The 16,818-nt window shown below is 43.6% G+C and overlaps 1 protein-coding gene across 6 annotated transcripts in view; it reads right to left on the bottom strand.

Annotated features, from left to right (window-relative positions):
- Positions 1 to 16,703, bottom strand: part of NAP1L1 (nucleosome assembly protein 1 like 1) — a 28,078-nt gene extending 11,375 nt beyond the window's left edge. For 2 of the 6 annotated variants that reach the window (XM_068669140.1, XM_068669144.1), the window contains exons 1-4: positions 16,135 to 16,265; positions 4,301 to 4,333; positions 3,514 to 3,602; positions 950 to 1,052 (exon numbers count right to left, since the gene is read on the bottom strand). In XM_068669140.1, coding sequence (XP_068525241.1) covers positions 950 to 1,052; positions 3,514 to 3,602; positions 4,301 to 4,317 — 209 coding nt within the window. In that variant the 5' untranslated portion in view covers positions 4,318 to 4,333; positions 16,135 to 16,265. Of the gene's footprint in view, positions 1 to 949; positions 1,053 to 3,513; positions 3,603 to 4,300; positions 4,334 to 16,134; positions 16,266 to 16,562 lie in introns of those variants that run through there. The other 4 variants (XM_068669145.1, XM_068669146.1, XM_068669141.1 and 1 more) reach the window with 3 other exon arrangements.
- Positions 16,704 to 16,818: the final 115 nt, after the last annotated feature.

Below are 16,818 nucleotides of genomic sequence, written 5' to 3'. Positions count from 1 at the left end.
GCTTTTTTAAGAGAATGCCCTACTGTACTTGGAACAGATGAAGAAGTAGTACAGTATCTTAGAGAGCAGCTGACTAGAAGAATGCCATATAAAATTCATCAACCTTATGACTTGTGCTCAATTCTTAAATCAACTTCTACTAATCTTTCAGGTCCTTAACTAACATCTGTTGAAAAAACAGAAGAAAAATAATTGGATATAGAAAGCCTGTAGTATACAGAAAGGACCTGTGTGTCCCCTTTGACTCCCATGCTCTTCTGGGGCTTGCATTTATTAGGGTATTGCTGTTAGTTATGCGTGCTTTTGTTCTGTGCTACTATCTGTAGCAGAGGAACGTGGGGGTAGGAGTAGCAGCAGCAAAGCCTGTTATTCAGTAGCTATCCCAGTTACCATCAATAGCTCTGCAGGACCCTATCACAGTAAGATAAGTTGTGCTTTACAAATCACGTGAATATGGTGAAAAGTTCATACACAGATTACAAAAAAAATAAAAAAAGATCTACTTGTTAAAGCATGAGTAAAGAAAATTTTAGCAAGCAAGAGAGATTGTTTCAAGGTTGCATATAAGGAGTCCATATCAACTATTGATTGATACAACATCCCTAATTTTATTAGCTTTCTGGTTACACTATAACCATAAAATGACCATATATTTGCCCATGTTTCAGATTAAGGCAAACCTACAAAAGATATTCCAAAGAGCAGGAAAATACCTGTAAGTGTGCCATTTCACAACTGCAGGGGACTGCTAAAATATTTAGTGGCTGATGCTTTTTCTTCAGAAAGGCTCAAATAAAAAGCCTTCAATTCTGAAATGCACTAGACTGACTACATTAGTTTGCTATTTAGGCAGAACAATGGTTTATTATTATTAATCCTACAACGTTCACAAAGCAAGAGCACCATATACATGTATACCACTCTGTCATACTAAATTAGAATATTTTACCTTTCTATATATCCTGTAGATGTTCCTACCAGACCATCAAGCCTTTCCTGAAGAGCTGCAAGAATCTGAGGATTTTGCATCATCTGCACAGTCAACTGCCGAGCTAAATTGGAAAAGAAAAAACTGTAAATGCAAAAAGTACATCTTCTGGATTCATCTTGGATTACTATAAAAAGCAGTAAGTTTATTATATACATTTGTGAGAAGAAATACAGGCAGAAAAGTATTTCAGACATCTATTTGAGAAGCATGGATCAAGTCCATCCCATCCTCATCAAAAACCTGGATTAAAATTGCCACTGTTCAGCAAACCGAGCTTTTGTTAAAAGGTCTGGCTTTACATGATACTCCTAAAAGCATCCGTTGTTTCTACTTGACTTCTACTTCAAAACTCATTAGAAAAATGCAAAGTAGTAGATTTCATGCCGTTAATTTAAGAAGTCAAAACTGGAGTTGGGATTTCCATTCCATTTCAGATTAAACAAGACTGCTTCAGACTTGGATTTAGAATTTTTATTTTTATTTTTATTTATTTATTTATTTTTACAAATCTATGCTTACATATTTTTTCTTGCAAAATAAATTATTCATTAGAACATTTTTAAAGGAATAGCATATCAATCCAATCAACTCAGTCTGACACGTTATTGGTTACAGAATATCAGTGCTAAGTACTTAATTTCTATTAGTAGCCTCTTTAGAAATCGTTTTGCCCAAATGGGAAATCTGTTTCAAATTATATGATAGAAGTACATTTTAGAAAACACACAAATTGCTAGCTTAAGTGCTCTGTATCATCACCTCTTTTACTTCAGCTCAAAGTCTGTGCCTAAGCAACCTGCAGAAGTTCATTTTAATAAGAATTTATTATAATTTTTAATCATGCTGTTTTGCCTTCTTCCCCCATCTTCAACATTTACAGGTATGCAAACAAGTAGTATATCATAAGGCATAGAAAATATCTTCATTAACTGGCACCTTCAAATGAATGTGGAGCTTTTCAATCCTTCCTGATACATCAAGTTGTTTTTTTGTTAAGTAATATTCAGTTCACCATTTCTATGCCCTTCGCTAGAATAACCATGTGAGCATCCTCTTCTACTTTTATGTCCTACCAATTAAATTACATATTGAGAAATTTTATCTCAAGTGACACCCAAAAAAGAGGCCTGTTCTGTGAAGCCGGTAGTATCTCCATAAAGACACATTTCAGCAGTAGATGTAGTTGCTTCTTAGAAGCACAATACCACATTAGTTAACACCAACCATCTTGTTAAGCTATCTTCGTTTGCTCTGGTCTTACTAATCATTACTTTCCTTAACCTAAAAACCTACCCAACTGTGCAATTTGAGTCTGTTTTGAGGTATTCTTTTAAATACCAAACCTGTACACACCATAAAAATGGCATGCCAGTGCCAACATTCCCTCAAACTGAAAGCCAACCCCATATCTGTTCTGCAAGTCCTTGGATACATTAACCTTTTGTTTTTCAGTTAGGTTTTTACCAAAAAGCAAAAGTGCTTTACTTAAGTGTTACCTGAACAGTCTTCAATATATTTAAAAATTAAACAGGTTAAAAAAAAAAGAAAAAGGCTAGGATGTGGAAAAAATGTGCATGGTAAAAGACACTAGAAAGCCAGCAAAAGAACTGCTTGGCAGTCTTCATTTCAGAAGACTGAAAAGTTCCCTAGTACTGAAATGTTCTTCACTTGCAAAACTCCATTTCCCTCCAAGATGTACATGTATATAGTGTGATTTCCCCTCTCAGATCCTCATGTATCATTGCTGGGATTAAATACTAAAAATACCGTTACTCAACTCTAGGTTCCTTTGGGACACCTGATTATTTAACATTTAATTATTGTAAGCATCTTCAGCTGACCTACATTATCCAAAATTTTGCAATCCAGCTTTGGAAACACTTTCAATAGTAATAACAAAGCCTCTAACGCCACCTTGAGGAAAGTTTTCTAGTTTTTCATTAGTGTTACTACTTTGCTCAGGAAAACATGGAATGTAGCATTATCAGCAATCCAAGCTATTTTATTACAGAGATTATCATCTCTCATACAAGCTATTTCTCATTTGGCTAATTGCTCTCAGATACTATCTGCATCCCCAATTTTTAACTGTAACATTTGAGTAGGACTGCTCAGCACAGAGATGAAACAAGTATTCTCATACATGTTCAGGCCTTCTTGAGAGAAACAATCAAAATAATACATATATGTATTATTTATTTATTTATTAAGAAAAAGGCTATCAGCTACTAGCTTTGAAATAATTTGTTAACACATCCACAATAACCTTCTCTTTTCCAATTATACAACCCTACAGGTGGCCAGGTCTACTTGCACTGGTACTGACCATGACTAAAATGAATGACAGTGTACAACTAATAAAAGACACAACTAGGGAAAAAAGTCCTTGCTTCAGAATTTAAACAGAGACTACTCTGTTGTATAAGCCATTAAGCTTTACCACTTCCTTTTAAGAAGAAAAATTTAACATTAACAAGAAAGCACATATGCAGCTACTTCAAAAGACTTGTTTTCAACATTACCTTTGCTGTTGGCATCTTCACCAGTTTCCTCCTCTTCTACTTCTTCAACATCTTCCATATCTTGTTGATCAAGTTCAGACTGTTCTTTGCTATTAGGAATATTTAATAATAGAATTAGTAAGTTAACTTTTTTAAACTATAAATGAGCTCAAAGAGTCAGAGATCACATTGGTACAAGCAAACTGATGCACTAATTTTTAACCTATGAAAATTCGAAAGTTGTAATAGCCAAAGTCAAATTTGTCTTCATAGATTTAGTGTTAGTTTCAGACTGAGCAGTTTATAGAACTAGCACCTTTTCAAAGTTTTGAAGTTAAAATTCTTTTACAGAAGGATTCCTTCAGCTCCTACTGATATCAGCAAGTACAAGCCTCCTCCTGCCCTATGCATCCTCTTTGTTATGATGTGCAGGCCTTGAGAACTGAGATTAGATTCACCCAAACAATACTTCAAATCCCACAAAACTACACACAAAGTACAGAGAAAGCTACGTTCAGTGAAATAATGGTAACGGGTAGTACTAGCATTTTTCCCTACAGAATTCCAGCTAATGTGGTAAGTTAACTGGTTCCTTACCCCTGTCTTATACAGTTAAAATCCCAAACCAATTTGGCATAAGCACGTGGGAGGAGAGCACGAGTTGCAAATGCTATAAAACTCATCTTGCCACAAAGTCACGATCACGTTGTAGTAGATAGACCCTGTCCCTCATATATCTGGAGGGAACAGGCATCTGAAGTACATAACAGGACAGCTACAGCCTCAGTAACCTACAGATTTTACTTACTTGTCGATGTCTGCCATGCTCAGATTTCAAACCCTAGAAGAAAACACAATGCAAAAACAGCATTAGATTTCATTTACAAGCTCTACAGGCAAGTGCCATAACACTTAAAAGGAAACAAACTATGCCAGCTTTTAGAAATAGGATAAATACATATTGTAGTCTAAAGTGGCATAGCCCCCATGCAAATGTTTTGAACTTTCACTCTAAAGCATACAGAAATACTGGAAAATGTCACTCTGGTTTAGAGCCAATAAATCTACTAACATACATTTAAATACCAGGAAAAAAAACACATCGCATTTTGTATCACAGGATTGTGTTAATATCAAAAATTGGTAACTAATCTTATCTAATTAAAAGTAACAAAATTATGAAACGTAATCTGAGAAAAAGTAAAGTAACAAGAGTGCTAAAAACCCTTTTGCTAAATTTTACTCACTTTCAGCATGTAATTGCAGACAATTCTTACTGCTGAATCATGTTCTTTAATACTAAACATGCCTTCTTGTGGATTCATGTTTAATCCTAACTTTACAAAACCAATCCAAGTAGTTCCTCAAAACACCCAGAGAATTGCCACATATAATTAATTTGATGACACTGCACCAAGCTAATTACAGAGCTAATTTCCATGTCCTGAACAATCAGAATTTTAAGTACCTCAGCATCACCATAAGCATGCTCAAGCCTACAAACACGACGTGTTGAGACTATTGCACATCTCGCATGCCACAAAGCACATGCGTTCTCAAATGTATTACAAGATGAACAACACTTTCTGCCAGCAAAACAATACTTAGAAATCTAGACTACAAAAATATGTTTCTGGTAATATGTTCTGGTTGCATGTAACCAGATTCAATTCCCTCGTACATGGAAAAACAGAAAACCAGCTGTTTGTCCATCTATTTCAGAAAAATGCAGTATTTCCTATCAAACAGAACAGCAGCACTACCACAAACCCAAGATCGTGCAACAATTCATTAAGAAACTGACGAGTTCCAGGAACATTTCTGACTCATTGGAAGTTCTGTAAGATCCAGCTCGTGTTTGCCTGTTGTGTGACCCCAGGTTCACACATGGATGCAAGCTGCCTCTAGACCAGTCCCAGCCTCCTCCCCAAACCATTCTCAAATAAGTGACAGCAGAGACTGAAGACCTACAGAAACTAAGAACTTAAAACAACTACAGCTCTTTTAGAAGCCTCCATATTTCTTGAGCAATACCACAATTAGCACGGTTTCTGGTTTGCAAAAGGTTTTATCAATGCCAAATTAGATGTAGAGCTTAGTGATACGGTTCAGTGGAGGACTTGTTAGTGTTAGGTCAGAGGTTGGACTCTGTGATCTTGGAGGTCTCTTCCAACCTAGATGATTTTGTGATTCTGTGAAAATAAACACCTTCATGCAGGACCTTTGTAAAGAGGCTAGCAGCCCCAATCTAGGTGCACAGCTCACTTTGCCTTCTGCACATTGTCATACAAGTGGGACAGACACAATCCATTAACTATTATTGCTCCATGCAGAGATCAACATTTCCCCATCTCCATTCTCCACATAAAACAGCACTTCATCTTCTATCTATCTGGAGACAGCTCTTTCAAAGGTGCACCAGGGACCACAAGCCAGGTGTCTCCCCAAGCCAGCAGTTGAAGCACTCCAGGTACAGGTTTGCTGAAACAGACTGACTTCAAAATTCAACTGAGCTTTTTTTCTAAATGATGCCATGAGATCAGCTATGACCGAGTCAGGCTAAAACAATGTTTAACAAGTATCCATCCCATCCCCAACAGAGGCCATTAGCAGATGGCTATCTACAAGCAATGACAGAGCAAGAATTCCCCCAGAAACTCCTGTAGCTTTCAGCTACATTCAGAAAAAAAACACTGGCTTTGCAAGTACAGATATTTAACAAGCCCATAATAAGGGCTAGTATATGAAATTGATTTGTCTTCCCTGAAACAATGCAGGCGAGCTGATATTGTTCAAGCATCAAAGCACCGAAATGTGGGTTTTAGTTACAACAGCCTGCAGATATTAAGCCAAGTTTTTCTGTGCTGAGCAAGAGCAGCAGATGAAGTTTCACCAGCAGCTTCCACGTTCTTGAATTTCTCAGCGGGTCCTTGTCTCTACAGTTCTGAATAACCGCCCCCATCAACCACCTTCGTCCTTTCACTATTCATCCCTCTCCCCGAGGCCACGTGTGACCATGCTGAAAGCATTCACAGCAGCGCAGAGCCCTGCCTGGGGAGCTCCCATCTCTGCAAGGGGAGGCTGTGCCTGCTCTCTACCCCCTTACTTCAGGGCCGTACCTTCTGCAACAAGGGCCCAGCTCACTGCAAGCCTTTGGACAACTTTGAAAAAGTCTTTTCAGGGAATTCAAGTAGACCACGTTAGCTGGCAAGTTCAGAACCTCCCTTCAGCGTGTTCCTATCTGCTTTACCCTGTTTTGTTCTCCTTGCATCAGCTTTTGCCATATCTGTGTTTAATCTGCCCTCTGCTTTTTTACACTGCTCCGTATCAGAACATTTGCAGTTGGGAGGTTTCTTCCTCAAAGTGAGGAGACACTACTGTTTGTCATGGCACTGTCATCTGCCAGCTCTAGAAAGCAGCTCTTGTGTGACGAGGCTGCGAGGCACCGTGCCAGCAGCGCTGTGCTGGCAGGCAGACTAATCTGTGCTACCCACCAGCGTGGCTATACAGTTGCATCACATTTAGCTTGTCATTTACTTAAATAACCATAAGCTTCTCTACAAACACAATTCTACTGGTGAAAAAACTGCAGAGGCAGATGAGTATTGAGGAAACACCTTCCCTAAGAGGAGACGGTCTTGCACAACACTTACTACAAGGTCTCAGTTTTGGCAGCTTCAGATACAACAGCAACACTAAAACGCATCATCTCCCCAAAACCGAATCTTTGCATATAATGCTCCTTCCACTCAGCTTTCCAGAAGAATACCATGGCTCTCCTTCCCCACTCCTTTCATTTAGGATTGGGAACAGCAGCTGCACCTCAACATGAGTGAGGAGAGATGTTCATGGGTATCACTGCTTGAAGCATCATCCCTGGGAGACGCAAGGGAAGGATTATGAGTCTCCACTGCTCCAATCCAGCAGGCAAACAACCTCCTCACTCAGAAAACGTTCATTTCCCTCTTGTTTGAGCAGCTACAGCCAGGAGCACTGAATTATGGTCAAAGACAGAGGTGCCCCAAGGCTTCGCATACAGGGAAAGATGTTTTGCTGCTTACTGTAAAAAAAACACTGAGGAAAATAAATGCTTATCTTATCTGTGCTCAGCTTTAAAGACAGCACATAGGAAGTTAATGCTACAAAAAGGAAGCAAAAGAACACAAACACAAGCTACAGTAGGAGCTTTCTAAAGGGTAGTGTTTTAAACCTTTCACAGAGAGCTGAAGCTTGATCACAAGCCTGCTGCCACACAAGGAGCACCTTCTTTTTCATAACTGAAAGGTTAGGAGACTTAAAAAGAAAAAAAAATCACGCGCTTAGTCACAGTTTTGAGTGCTGCAAAAGTACAAAAAAATTATCAGATCTCCCTCGAAAATTTCAATCTTACCAAAACAGTATCAAAAGTGTGCTCTTTGTCATCATGCTTAAAAAGAAAGTTGGAAGTGAGGTGTCATTTAAGAAGTGCAGCCCTACACATGCAGAAAGTAATAACATGGCCATGCATTTGTCCACAAGCTGTCCGTCAGTAACCCCTGACAATTACGAGCTATTGCTTCACAAAGCAGTTACGCCGAGGTGGAGCTCAGTTTTAGGACACCAGCTGTAGACATTCAGCCCCCTGTGCCCACGCCAAAGCCTGTGGCTGTGCCCAGCAGCCTTCCCTTGCAGAAGGTCAGGCTGAGCACCCCGTGGGAGCGTGCTGCTGTCACCTTACCCTGCCATCGTCCCAGCCCCGGGAGGACAGGTCACAGCGAGGTGACTTCGCAGCCAGCTGCCAAGGCGAGGCCTCCCCCAGCCCCAGTGCCTGCAGCCGGATGGCTTTCTCCTGGCAGTCTGCCCTCAATCTCAGCTGCTCAGCACCTCTGTGGGTGACCTGCCATGCACCATGCCCATCCTGCCCCTTCCAGGAAACATTTTCCCTCTGGAGGAGTTACTCACCCAATTAGCTTGCTATAGCAAGTAGGAGAAATTTCTCAAGCCGTCCAAGGGACACAAACAGGCCTTTTGAGAATACCGAAGCCAAGCCTCACATCTTTAAAAGCAATCTACCTTCTGCCCAAGCTAATTCCCTCAATAGCCAGTAATTCAGAGTACTGCAGGCAAGTCAGCTCTCCCACAGCACAGCAGTCTCAGCCTCCTTCCGTCGCTGGCAAGCCTTGGGCAACTGAAAGTAAGATGTGAGCAGAAAATGCCTAGAATTAGCAAGCCCTACGTACAATTACGAAGCTGCAACACAAAATAAACTGAGTGGCCTAAGTCAGATGTCAGCAATGAGAAGAAGCCCAGCTGGAAGACAGCTAGTTGCATTTAAAAAAATCAGGATTAAGTCCTGTCAACTGCTATTTGCAATGCATGCAGAAACCAAAGGTGCCAGACAAATTACACCACACCAGCCAAGTTGGACTCGCTGCAGACTGGGAAACGCGAGAGGAATACATTCACTGGCAGCTCCCTCGGAGCCGTGCTGCTGCCCGGCGTTCCAGGGGGACAATTTGCAACCCTTTGCTTTACATAAAGCAGCACCAACCACCCCCACCCAAAAACTGAAGGACGTAGCACGGAGATCCACCACCAGGCTCCCGGAGTGCAGATGTTTGTAGTAATTCTTGTAGGTAGTTTGCTGTAACCACCAAGAGAGGTCTGTAACTTCAAAGAGCTGCGACGCTCGGTGCCGTCTCATTTCCATGGATGTCAGAGCTGGCTGAACAGTTTAGAGGCACGTACTACATGGCACAGTTACAGACCAGGATTTTTGGTACCAAGATGTAAGAAAACACATCAATCATTTCACAAGTGTTAGACGGTACCAACTACCACATGGGAAAGCTGTTACACAGGGAGGGATCACACGGTTTAGCAGCAGCTGGGAGAGCATTTAGCTTTTCTTCAAAAAGGAGCAATTGAATAACGTGTCAGGTTTAAAACAAGTGCTGTTTCGTAAGGGAATCAAGCAGAGGCCCAAGTCTTTTCTTTTTCCTTCCGCAACCACATTCATGAAACATGCTATTAGCATGGAAAGTCACCATGAAGAGGCTGTTGTGCATCCCATTAACACGGGATACAAATGTGTTACAAACAGATCATATTCATATTATGGAAAGATGTCACCCTAGGAAAGCTGAAGGTCAAAAAACAAATCAGTCTCAGTTAAATGAGATGAACAGTCCTGCGCTGGAACACCAAGGCATCACTTCTATTTGATGAAAGACATTATTAGCCACTGAGCTCTCCAGGGACTATTTCCTTTTGTCAGTGCCTCACAGTCCTGCCGTTAACAAAAGATTTCTGGTTGTTAATGTAGGAGAGCAAAAATTAACACAAATAAAATGCCTCAAATCTGGAGCAGAAAGTTGAGACTGTCTGCCCAAATGCAAGCTTCGAAAAATAAGAGCAGGAGCTAACACACAAGAAAGCAGCAGTGTAAGGGTAAAGGCTGTCAAGGCCTAACAGTGTCGGTGCAGGCAAGGAATCCAGCTCCATCAGCACAGAAACAAGAAGGTGCCACTGGACCCTTCCTCAGGAGCTCAAACCAAAGCCATCTGTCCTGCTGCAGTTCACTGTGCAACCACCAGCTCATGCACTACATCCAACACTCAGACAACAGCCAGAAATGCTAACTGGCACGGGGATACATGGGAATTTTTTTTAGCAGAGGCTTGAGCAAGATCTTCTGGACCAGGCAGAGATTTATAGGATAAGCATCTCAGATGAGCAGTTGTGTTTCTCAAAACACACTGAGAACTTTTAACAACATGCCACTGCTAAGTTGGCTAAGATGGAAGCACTCAGGCCACCGCAAGGGAGATGCATGTCTTAGCAGATGGAAGAAACAAGTTTCTCTGCTGACCATACAGCTTCCCAGCCAGCTAAAGCCAATGTAACTGGCAAATACTGCTGGAAAAGCTGGTTCTTCCTCAGCTATGTGTGCCCCTTTCATCTGCAGTGTTTGAATAAGAGCAAGGTTAAAAGAAGCGCCAGGTATTTCTTTTGTGCAGGGTTAGATGTGCAGATGCATGAGTAAGAGCAGGGTCAAGAGAAGGAGGACACCACAGGGAGGACACCTCTCAGAATAGCCCTGGAATGGGGTTAGGCAAGTTCGGAGTTACCTGAAAACAAACCCTGCCTCTTGCCTTCTGATAACACAGCAAGATTGGGAACTCGGTACTGGGGAATAAAACTCTGGATCATGTTACTGCTGAACCCAGTGATATGATGCAGTTAGCTGAATTTGTCTGCTCCCTCCCCTTCCAGCTGTCACTGTTGCTCCTGCTCAGGTAGGAGAACCACTGCAGCCCTGTGCCATGCAGCTATTCCACTCCTGCTGCAAGCCTCTGCACGATACCTGTTATGGCACGCAAGCACAAGTTTTACACCTTGGAGGTACTAAGCTTGCATGGAAACTTCACACAGTTACACTATGGGAAAAAAACACTTCAAAATAAGGCAGTGATCACACACATAACTAATTTAACTCGTTACTGGTAATTGCAGGGCTCGCTTTCATTTGTGTGGAAGCACTTTTTAGTCAAGGTGAAAGCTCTAATCTTTAAAGCAGGAAATGAAGAGTCAGTTGACAAGTAGTGAAATCCTCTATTTCTGTAGTGTTTATTTTTCATTTTAGGTACCACCTGTTTACCTTTGCAGAGAAAACAGTCATCATAAAGAGAAAGAAATGGACTATAGAATTGCAGTTTAAATTCAGGACTGAACTATATCTGCATGTTTGGCTCTGCCACTGATCTGATCATGGTCTAAAAATAGAGTAATTAACACAGCATGGCCTTTGTTCTGGATGCCAAGATCCTGTAGCAGAAGACACACCAATTTCTATTTGGGACAGTGTTTCATCATTAGAAAATGAATCCAGAAGTTTAAATTCATATCTGAAATGCCTTACCAAGGATGGTGGGTTTTTAAACAAACTGACCAGCAGGGCTTGTTGCAGTTTCTCCTTTCCATCGCTGATAAGGGGAAAGGAACACCCATCCTGCAGGGCTGAAATAAGTCTTCATGTACAAAAAGATGTTTACAACTTCCAAAGAGTATTACTCTGTACAGTTTATGATGTACATAACGTACAACAAATTGGTTTGCTGACCATGCTGAAGGAGTGACACAAAACCAGTGTTTTAACAAAGCACTTCAGAAATCAGGCTGCATTTTAACATTGAGCAGTATCAAGCTGTGCACACCAAAACACCAGCTGAAGAGGCAGTTGACTGCTGAGACTGCCACAGGATCAAACCCAACCACCTTGGCAGTTACACTATCTGCAAGACTCACCCACCGCAGCATTAAGGTTTCTATCCAATTTCATTTAGAAAGCATTTTTACAGCCTTATCTGAAAAGTTAAAAAGAACAGTGAGTTTATTTATTTACAGTTTCAGATGTTTGTTTTTTTTTTTTTTTGCTGGAACATCTAATGAATGCAACATGGGAAACTCATCCGCTCCCTGAGAAGCCCTTGAAACTCATACAATGTATTTAGCACCTTGTTAGCTTCAGTTCTACATTTTTCCAGGAAAATGAAGCTCTTGCTACACTGCAAGCTCTCAGGTGTCCTGCTTTCAACAAGGTAGCATTCACTGAAGACAATGATCTACCTTGGATACAGTTTAGTGGCTCCTGGGGGTGAGACGTTGCTGCTGGCAGTGGGACCCAGGAGAAGTATGCAGGTGGTTATGGCTGCAGCAAGGCACTTGGCAAACAACTACAGATGCAGAATTTAACAAGTGTCTGGAAACAGAGAGTGCACCTGTAGAAAGCCAAGGAATGTGAGGCTTACTTACAAAATTATCTTTTGCATCTGACTTTCACTCAGTTGTGCTTTTGGCACCAGCAGAAGTACCTAATAAATTCCTCACAGCAAAGAAGGTGATACCGCAGCTAAGAGGCCAAGCCGTGCAGATCTCACCAGTTTGGTCTGCCTAAAAAAAGATGATACGACCTAGGCAAAGTAAATTGTACTAATATCTAAAGTAACACGCATTAGAAGCAGCAATTCAAATGACTTCAGAATCCAAAATACTGAGAAATTGCTCTGCAAAGACACAGGTGTCATTGCATTGAGCCCACTGAACGCTTCTATTCAACATACAAAAGCAGACAAGACCTGAATTCCCTGCTGAACACTGGCAGAGATGAGGCAGATGAGCTCAGGGCCCAGCTCCAGAGGTACCTGAACACAACCTGTGATGAGCAGAACTTGAGAAGCAAACGATGAGAAATGGCACAAGGGAGTGAAGGCATCAGGAAATTCAGAAGCACAGACTGAACGCTGTTTGGGATGTAAACAGTATAACTGGCAGGGGGGTGGTTTGTTTTTCCCTCCACCCCACCCCAAAACCTAAACCTCTCCATGCTTAAAACAGCTTTTCAAACTAGAGCTGGCAAAGAAAGCTTTCCCTCAAGGACAAGCCGTCCCAGGAGAAATGTGGAAGAACTGCCTCTACTCTGGAGCTTTTGGTATTTACCAACACCAAGAACAAAGCAGTGGGCTGCACTGGTTTTACCACAGGTAGTCAGAAACTGCAACGAGTCCTTGTGATTCCAGCCTGGGTCCTTGCTCCACACCAGATTTCCAGTACCCGCTTAGTCCAATCCCTTCACCAGAATTTCCAGCACTTAAAAATGAGACTAATGCTAGCATCTAACCATATAAGTGGAAGATGGTAAGTCCACAGCTGAATGCTTTGTAGCTACAGCTACAAACTGAAGTTTTCAGATCCAGAAAGTTTGGTTTACATTTTGATCATGAAAAGCTACTAAGCCAGCCATATTTCATCTGAGAGTCAACAAAGACCAGGTGAAAGAGCTGATGTGCAACTGCCCATGTCACTGCAAGTTAATCCAGAACATCACCACTGTAAGTTATTTCTGTGTATATGTACATTAAGCCCCCTAAATGCCTCCTGTATTTCCCCAATACTAAGATCTAAACAGTTTTCCATCTTCTCTGCTAAGCAAGATCACCCATCCTAGCCTCTGACAGCAGAGAAAACAGATCACAAATAGTCAAAATGAAAATTATTTTAAAAGTTTAAGCTTTAGGGAAAAGAAATTGCTCTAAGTTGCTCAAACTATTCATATGTTGACATGAATAATAATGAACAAAAATAAAACTACATACAACATTTCAAATGTAAGTTAACAAAGGTTTGAGGTTGTTTTTTTCGTTGTTGCAGGCTACAGTTTCAGCTGCATTCATCTGCAATCTTTCACTGAATACATGAAGCCATACTGATAATTAAATTTCCCCTTCGCATTAGTTTTGTTGAGCGTAGGAAGTTCTTATAAAAACAATGCATGATTACTTTTTTAGTAGCTTGATTTTTCAGAAGGTCAAACAAATCCCCCAAACAACCTCTGCTGTTGACACCTTCCAGGCACACCTGGCTTTTGAGATGAGCCCACAAGACACAAGAACTACTCTCCATTTTAACAAAGTTAGCTGGTGAGGAACTGCTCTTGCCTCTGAGCAGAGCAAGGACCAGATAGATTAAATTAACTTTATTATAATCGCTTTTGCACTCAAAGTAATTTACCAATGAAAGCTGACCCATAAACATCAGGTTAATCATCACACAACCAATCCTCAGACTAAACGCCGCCTGTACAGGACTGTCCTGCCCTGTTATTTACCAACCAGTTTCCTAATGGGAAGTTGGATGGAAGGCAGCCACCCAGCCAGCAGCTCTCTCAGAAGACCCCAGTTGTAGTAAAACACAACTGGCACCAAGGAGTCTTGTTTCTGTCTGCAAAGTAGTGTCTTCTCTACGTGTGCCTACTGGTACCAGACAAATACAAGTGATAACAATTCATGGAAGGAAAGAAAAGACGTGGTTGAAGCTGTACCATGGAGTGTATATACAAGTGCAGGACAACAAACAAGTATTTAAAAAACATCTCAATTTTCTGCAACCTGCCCAAATTTCCCAAAGAAAGAAGAACCAGACCTCTGGCAGTTAGGTCTGAGATGCACCATGTTTGCAGCTGCATCAGAGGATCCATGATGATGGATGAACCCCAGATGAACAGGGTTACAGCCATACCAGCAGACACAAACAGATGCGACACACATGGTTATTATACCTGTTGGCCTACTGGAACAAATGGGCTTTCACCAAGTGTTTTCATCAAGAATTCAAATAGATGCTTGTCTCGCTTCCCCTGAGATTTTTTCACTGCTGAAATTCAAATCCTCCAGCCATTTCACTCCCCTGAAGGGATACGATCTCTGACACATTGAATTAAGTTCTCCTTGGTACAACTGCTTCAACTTTTGGGAGCTAAGCAAATGAACAGATATGCACCAACACAACTGACAGCAGGGTAAGCCAAAGTTTCCTTGAAGATCTGCAGTTCTGTCACTCCATTAAGGAAAATGATGTCAGCCTGGAAGATTCCGGTCTCAGTGCTGCAAAAACTCTTTAAAGGGTTCATAACATACATACCCACACTGCCTGGCTTTCGGTTTCACTTGTGTATAACTAGCACTGCACGTGTGCAAGAAGCTGAGAAAAAAGCAGAGCACCCATTTCAGGGCGCCTGGTGAGGTGACAACCATAACAGCTCCCCTGCCTGCCCCCAAGAGCAGTTTCTGAGTGAGGTACAGGCTAGACACGCACCACTACAGCAAACCCACTGCTTTGGGCACTTGCTTTAATGCTGGGCTGCCTGCATGGATGCAGCACTTCACTGTCCTATAAACATTAGGAGAGGAACGGGTGCTCTGAAAGGCACCAGATCTACCACCTGTGTATAAGACCTATGGATAAGACTCTCATTCTACAAATACACAAATAAATAAACAAATAAATCACCAGAAACTAGAACATGTGACATGCGTGACCTGTCACAGAACACAGGAAGGGACATGGCTAGTACACGCCTCTTGCGCAGCAGTACACAAACCATGCAAACACCAGTTCCAGTGTCAGTGGCCTGCCCTAAGCCCTTGTACTGGATGCTTCGGGTACCTAAAGCCCCAGGAGCCTAAACCATTGCCTGGTACTAAGGCACCTACATCACCTCTGTTTCATAGCACATTAACCTCAAATTCTGTTAGCCCTAAGCACCAGGAGAGTGAGAGGTCCTACAGGAGACTAGCATCAACAAGCTACTAACAAGCTACTAACAAGCTACTAGCAAGCTACTAGCAAGCTACTAGCAAGCTACTAGCAAGCTACTAGCAAGCTACTAGCAAGCTACTAGCAAGCTACTAGCAAGCTACTAGCAAGCTACTAGCAAGCTACTAGCAAGCTACTAGCAAGCTACTAGCAAGCTACTAGCAAGCTCCAGGCGAGGCGCAGAGGCAGCTCCGCACCACGCCGGGGCCCAGCGGCGCTCGGCAGCCGCGCTCCCCCCCCCGCTGTCTCAGGGGCCCGCGGAGCCCCCCGGCGGTGTGGTTGCGGCGCGGAGGGTCCGTGCCGGGGCCGGGGGCGCTGCCTCAGGCGGCTCCGTGCTGAGGCGCGGCCGCGGCCCCCCGGTGGCGGCGGGCAGGGCGGCGCGGAGCCAGGCCCGCAGCGCCAGGCCGGGCGGCGGCCCCCGGCGCCATGCGCGCTGCCCCCCCGCTTCCTTCCTTCCTCCCCCTCCTCCTCTCCTCATCCTCCTCCTCGCCGCGCCCCCCCCGCCGGTACCTGCGCGGGCCGGGCCGGGCCGTGCGGGCGGGGAGCGGCAGCGGCGGCAGCAGCGAGGCGGCGGCGCGCGGAGGCGGCTGGCGGGGAAAGGGCCCGCGCTCCCGCCGCTCGCGCTCATATAACCGCACGTCACCACGTAACGGGCAGCGCCGCCTCCCCGCCCGCCGCGCGCCGCCGTCGCCTGGCAACGCGCGCGCGCGCCCTCCCCCCCCCTCCTTCCCCTCCCCCCTTCTTCTCCTTCGCCCCCCCCCCCCGCCATGTTCCCCTGGCGCCCGCCCCGCGCCGAGGGGAGGCCCCAACGTGGCCGCCCCGCACAGCCCCGAGCAGAGGCGGCCGCAGCCCCGGCCGCTGGTCCCGAGCTGCTCTCCCGCAGCGCCCCTTCACAGCCCCAGCCCCCCGCTGTGCGCAGTGGCACATCCCCAGCGTACTTGCAGAAAGCACCCACCTCCGCCCTGAACTTGGGGAAACTTCACAGAATCGAGGAGCCGTTTGGGCCGGGAAAGAGCCCTAACATTGTCTGTGAGGCTCTCACCTCCTCCTGGCTGGGCTGAGCCAATGGTTTCCGGCGTTGTTACAGGCAAATGGGCTGGCCGGGCACACGGCGTGGTGCCACAAGGGCTGCTCGCTAAGCACCTAACGCCAGGCACCCCAACGGCTGCTCCCTGCCTTTTACTTAATTCTCAC

This window comes from Anas acuta, chromosome 1 (assembly GCF_963932015.1).
Source record: "Anas acuta chromosome 1, bAnaAcu1.1, whole genome shotgun sequence".
NCBI classification, from domain to species: domain Eukaryota; kingdom Metazoa; phylum Chordata; class Aves; order Anseriformes; family Anatidae; genus Anas; species Anas acuta.
Note: the sequence above shows the minus strand (reverse complement) of the source record. Positions and strands in the feature narration are given on the sequence as shown.